Source organism: Cibotium barometz, chromosome 5 (assembly GCF_041138505.1).
Source record: "Cibotium barometz isolate CiBa-2024 chromosome 5, ASM4113850v1, whole genome shotgun sequence".
Taxonomy (NCBI): Eukaryota; Viridiplantae; Streptophyta; class Polypodiopsida; order Cyatheales; family Cibotiaceae; genus Cibotium; species Cibotium barometz.
Window position 1 is genome coordinate 4,075,297 of NC_141050.1, and position 6,440 is coordinate 4,081,736.

At 43.2% G+C, this 6,440-nt stretch overlaps 1 protein-coding gene across 1 annotated transcript; it reads right to left on the reverse strand.

Annotated features, from left to right (window-relative positions):
- Positions 1-539: 539 nt before the first annotated feature.
- On the reverse strand, positions 540-4,769 carry LOC147637977 (uncharacterized). Its single transcript, XM_086797077.1, has 6 exons — positions 3,438-4,769; positions 1,863-1,931; positions 1,709-1,777; positions 1,483-1,569; positions 1,028-1,095; positions 540-874 (listed from the first exon to the last, which is right to left on the reverse strand). Exons 1-6 carry the CDS (start codon positions 3,915-3,917, stop codon positions 748-750), a joined length of 900 nt encoding a protein of 299 aa, XP_086653203.1. The 5' UTR covers positions 3,918-4,769; the 3' UTR covers positions 540-747.
- Between the last annotated feature and the right edge of the window lie 1,671 nt (positions 4,770-6,440).

A 6,440-nucleotide genomic window follows, 5' to 3' on the forward strand; every position in this document is an offset into this window, starting at 1 on the left:
TTTTGATCTTGAGATGACCATGACATATCGATAAAAAGCGGAAGAGTGAAAATGGTAGGAATTCCGTTGGCTAAAGAGGGGACGAGAAATGTTTTGCTAGGACAAGTTATGCCGGGGCTCCTTGGACTATTGTTCATACTGGACAGTGGACACACCAAGCGGGGATGGTTCGGTACGCCCGTTTCTCGAAAATGTTAGATGGAGGTGCACAAGAGCCTCCAGCCACCCACCACCGCCGCCAATTCTTTTGAAAATTGTCAACAGAGTAGTACTACTTGTGTGACTTCAGCTTAACGACTCTCTTGACCTTTGTCAAGACAGTAAACAAACATTTAACATACATGCTTTGACACAAAACAGTGACCTGGGTCCTGTAAAATCCGTGCCACGATCTAAAAGATAAAAACAGCAAAAATTGAATAATCTCCACCGACATGCCAAAGCCACCCCATAATTGACATTCAAACAACCCTCCACATTAAACTCGTGAGGTATAAAAGAAAGGGACCCTGAACGACGAATGGACTGCAAAAGTCATCAATCAACAATTCAGTCAAGCAGTGTCCTTAGTTTGTCGCAAACCTTACAGGCATGCATCAATGTGCATGTGTCACAACATGGAGCTCCACTTCACAAAACTCCACTTTGATAATAAATAGGCCCAGAGAAAACGCCACTTTGCATGCCTGTCTACACCCTCAAGCTTGGTGCACAACTGCCATGACCCAGAAACAAAGCAGTGAACTATCAAGAGGCCTTCTGAAGCTGCAAAAGGTTTGATGAATCTGCATCCAAAATTATGCTTCCAAGTCGTGGAGGCGGCCAATATCGGAAAACAGATCTTCCCAAAATGTTCTTTGCAGGCAAAGGTCCCCTAGCAGTTTCAAGACAAAAGATGAATCACGACAGGCGAGGTACTTCCACCGAAGAAGATAGGCTTCCTAAGGCCTAAAAGAGACCAGCTAGATTGCTAGTGCATTTACCAGGCATGTGAATCATAAACCAGCTAGATTGCTAGAGCATTTACCAGGCATGTGAATCATAGCTGTTGTTGCGGTTATCCCCCATCACAAACACGTATCCATCAGGTACATACTGCGGGAAAAAATAACCGTGTCCTTAATTCCATACAGTCAAAACTTTAACAGCAAACTAACCACCAACTCCAAGAACGATATGGGCTTTCCGATGACTGTGTTCTTGGCAACTTCATAATAATAAAAAACCAAAGTTATCTGACCTAGGAAGTTAGAATTAATGTTAAAGCTCATGTGGTTCTTGAGGTTATCAAGGTAGCAAAACAAACGGACTCCCTGCATATTCGTGAATACAAACTGAATACATCACTGTTTTCCTACCTATATTACTGATTTCCTATATTGAGAAGGAAAAGCCACATAGTTTCTGAAGAGACATGAGGAAAATGTTGAGTTTAGAACTGGTAAGAAAACCAAGATAAAACTGCAAGATTAAGATATTTACTATAGGATGCATATCATATGTTGGTGGCTCTGCAATGAACTCCTCATCCTGAGCAACACCATTCACAATAAGCTTTCCATCATGCACCTGCATAAGAGGGTCAATGGTAAAGACAGGATAGGGTGTAATCCAAAAAAAAAAAAAGAAACACTATTAGCTAATCGCATCTTATGTGTTGCTCAAGCACAACGTAGATATAAGACTTTATCTAGATAGTAAACCATACCTCCACCACATCCCCGGCTCCCGCAACTACCCGCTTTATGAATACATCTCCTGAGTTGAAACCCCTCTCCTGGAAACAAAGGTGGCAAAACTTAGCTTAGTTCTAATCAAAACCCCAAAAAAGTAAGGATTTCGCAAATGGCAAAATTGCTTGCCTGTAGAATTGGAGGAGCGTTGAAAATCACAATATCATTAACCTGTGGCCTCCTAAAGTAGTAAGAAACCTAGAAAAGGGAGAACACAGTAAGTAACATCATGCTATGGCAAGCAATGCAAGCAGCTTGTCTCTCATAAACAGGTGAGTCAGCTGCGATGTTACAATGGGCTGGGGCATAACTTAGGAGATGATGTCTCAGGTTTTGTTGAAGATACTCAGCAAGCAGCCATCAGCTCAAGTAGGGAATGGACACTTCTCCAAGCATTAAATGCAAACTTCGAGGATGTAAAGATACGACCGGCACAGTGAAAAGCATGACTACCCTCGGCACAGCATTCATAATCCAAGCATTAAATACATGCTTGGAGAATGTAAGGATACGGCAGGCACAGTGAAAAGCATGACTAGCCTCAGCACACGCTACAAAGTAGTTAAGTCGCAATAATGTGACTAGGAAGTGAGCTTTACTCTCCAAATCAGCTTTGTGCTGCATATTTTGCACACGTGCACCTGCCTTCTACACCTTAAGCATACTCACTCTAGACCAAATACACCTTCTCACAATCACCACGCCAACTTAAGTCGTAGGTCCCAGGTATTTCAAAACCCTCCTTAAGTCGCCATCGCGCTACCATACTCAAGAGTCATAGGTGCCAGTCACACCGTCCGGATGACAGGTTCTCCCAGGCAGCAAAATAGAGGCACTGGAATGAGTTCCTTTTTCCTGCTACCACCTACACTGAAAAACTTCTAAACAGACCAACAACCAGGAAAGTTGAAAGAAAATGTGACACTCGACACAAAAGAGGCAACGGTAGAACTGTAAGAGTCCAATGAGCCCCCCCTCCCTTGTTTGTTAAACAAAAGAAATGGAAAAAGCTTACAAGCATTTAGAAGGCATGAATGCATCAAACGCTTTAGATTTTGTTGGTTTTTGCACGTTTAACCTCATTTAGAAGTGAGGCTTGGCTTAACGCTAATTAGAGTTCAATCTCTAATTTTAAGCTTGAATCTTATTTTGCTAGTGATTTGAATGCATAAGCATATGACAGAATCTCAAATTGAACAATCTTCTCCTCGTGACTACTTGATATGATTCAATCATCCATACACAAGATAACTATGTGTTATCCGTCTCAAGGAAAACATACAAGTTTGCATCTGAGGCTAAGAATGAGACGAACACTCCTGTGCAAGACATCCCTCTCATTTTGGAAACCAATCTCTCTCTCTCCAAACCACAGCCTCAAGTCTCTAACTGGTGTATTTCTGTATTTCTCCAAATGATTTGCAACAAAAAACTGACAATTTGAAAAAGAGTTATAGAACCTCGCTACCATAAATAAACTGGACGAACGGAATTGAAGTGTGGCAATCTTACTAAGTCATACTTCTCATCTCCCAGAGTAAGTAGTGTTGGATAATGTGACTAGAAATTGCCTGAGCACGTATCCAATTCCACGACTTAGTAGTAAACAAATGAAGCAACTCACCTACATCTGATGCTTGTGGTCATAACGTCATTTTCTTTGTGTATAACGAGAAAATACAGAGGAAAAGAAGAAATGCATACCTTCTCAGCAACAATTCGATCTCCCACCTCGAGAGTGGGATACATAGACACGGATGGAATGAATCTGAAGTCTGCCACAAACCATCTGAAGAAGAAAGACAGAAGTATGGTGACGGCAATCGTCTTGTAGTCCTCGACAGAAAGGTCGATCCAGTCGGAGAAACGTTTGAAGAAACCACCACCACTTGAAGTCTCACTGGTGCTGCCAGAACCATCGTCTGACTCCTGTTTTTTGGCCGTCTCTTCGTTCTCCGGAGTGCTGTCGGAAGCTGTCAGAGGAGCATCTCCGTTGTCGGAAGAAGCTCTACTGAGAGTGGATCCATCGTCCGAGGACGACGTCGGGCCTCTCGGTTTGCGGGAGGAGAAGCGGGAGCGTAGGGCGAATTTGTGTTCGCAGATAGAGGAGAGAACGGGGCTGAAGGAGAAATCTCTGCAGGGGTAATAGAGCGCACCCACGCGCCACGGTCGCAGGTGCGACATAGGATCACCACTTAGTAAGCATCAAGCAGAAGAAACCAGGGTAAAGAAGAAAGAGAGGGAGGGCGATGGCAATGGCGATGAAGGTGGCAATGGCAGTGAAGGAGGGGGCTTGAGAGAGAGAGAAGAAGCATGCTTCAAAAAAAAAAAGGGGGGGGCAGATGACAGGCTCCCTCACGAAAGCTCCGCGATGGCCTCGTGAGGGATGCTCCTGTTGTTGCTGTTGCTACAGCCAAGTATGCCTTGACAACGGCAGGGGCAACCACAGAGCATGGCGAAGAAGAAGAAAAAACGGCGGCAGCGGTGGCAACAGCAGACACAGAATCGGGGAAGAAGCAGAAACCCGAGCTTCTACCTCTGTTTCTGCCGTGTTGGAAAAAATTAGGGCTAGGGCTTCGCGAAGACAAGTTAGAGTTCAACTGAGAGCTTCTGCTTCCGGCTCTGTTTCTGCGCAGACACGAATGCGGGTTTTGCACAGAGGTAGGCAGAGACGCACTAAGATTTAATTCGGAGCTTCTGCAGTTGTCGCTTTTGTGCGGAGTCGAACCAGGCTTCCCCGAAAAGCTCTGCTGAGACAAATTGGGATTTGCCGCAGAGTCCTGCAGAGACGAGTTACGGTTCGATACAGAGCTACAGAAGCTTCCGGGAGGGCGAGAGGGGTGCGAAACGTCCAGGAAAGGAGTGGAGATGGATGAGCTGAGAGAAGGCATTCTAGCAGAGAAGAGCTGGAATAAGAAAGAAACTCAGAGGGAGAGCAGGACGGTCGCCATAGCCAAGTGCTCCGCTTTGCTGTTACGACTCTAGCGCGAGCGAGATGAGAGAGCGTCTTCTTTGCTTGATGAAGAAGTAGCCGAAAGTACCCTTGCTTTTGGTCGTTACATAGTTCTAGTCCCCAAAAAAAAAAAAAAAAAAACAAGTTGGTAGTGTGAAATCCCTCGGATTGATTATTGTTAATTAATTGTTCATTAATTCTCTCTAATTACAACTACTTAACTTTGACGGTTTCTGCTACCGCATTTCTTATGAAAAGATGTGGCATATGACCATGTCACACCTCCCTGTGGCCGGGTGTCATCATTGTGAAGACACCTGGCCACAAACACAGGTCTTGTCACACCTCCATCTGGCCGGGTGTCATCATTGTGAAGACACATAGCCACACACATAGGTCTCTTGTTAAATGAGCACCTGGTTCATCGGCGCTAGTCATCTCCTTTAAGGTAGGTCGCTTAATGCACAGTTTTATTCTTATAGCTTTCGTTGTTGTTTGTGTTTGATGACCATCCCAAGGGAAAAAACATGTGTTTGCCCCAAGCTTCCTTTCAACTGCATGTGGGCCAACCCATCTCTGCATAAGTGACTCTGAATTGTCATGTCTGCGTGATGTGGATAATACAGCATGACTTTTTGCTTTTCTGTGTTTCCATCATCATAATGATTTTTCTACTTTGATTGTGTTGTTTATAAGTTGGAAAGGACTGGTTGTTTGAGCATTGGTTGATGTTGCACTGCATGTTGCATATGCAGCAACATCATACCATGATGCTACATTTGCATATCTTCTTGGCGTGGTAAATCAAGAGGGAAGTCTGGATCCCTACCATATAATGCTCTGAATGGACTCACACGAGTTGAAGCTTGCACCGAAGAGTCAACATATGCTTGATGGTCTTCTTGATGATCTTATTGAGCCTTTTTGTCAATCCATTCATCTATCGATGATAAGGAGAAGCAAACTTTTGCTTTACCCCTAAACATTGACTTAATTTTCCCATTACTTTGGGCTTAAACTTTGTTCCTTGATCTGAAAGAATAGCCTTTGGAGTCTCGTGTCTAAAAATGACCTCCTTTATTAAAAATTTGGCTATTGTATCCGCAGTTACATTTGGAACTTCCTTGGCTTCACACCACTATGTTAAATACTATGTCATTTAGAGTATGTACTTGTTCCCTGATAGAGACTCAGGTAAAGGGCCCACTATGTCCCCGGCCACCACGAACTCAAATGGCTGGTGCACTATAATAGGTTGTAGCAAACCCATTGGCTTGCCTACAAGAGCTTTACATGTTTGACTTTTTGACACTACTATAAAAATGAAGTGAGATCTCTCCTTAACCCTGGCCAATAATACCTCTTTCTTAAAAAAACTTAAGCATTTGTGAAAACCCAAATGGCCAAATAAATGATGCTTATGAAAATATTGCATATAATGACCCTTCAATGGTTGGGGCACAAAAAGTCTAGGTTTATCCCCATTATAAAGATATAACACATTGTTTTGTAGAAAACATTGTTGATCTGGGAACAAGGGTAAGTTCTGAGTTGTTGCACCATATGTTGTACCTCTATATCACTTTGTTAAACTAAAGCTATCTACATCTCATCGGTATAGGTAAATCATATTGTGCCAAACTTTGAATGTCTGTAGGAGACACCATTTCATATCTCCTAGATAGTAGATCTACACTTTCCCATGACAATAAGCTAATGTAAATTGATAATCCTGCAAGCCAAAACCCATCGAA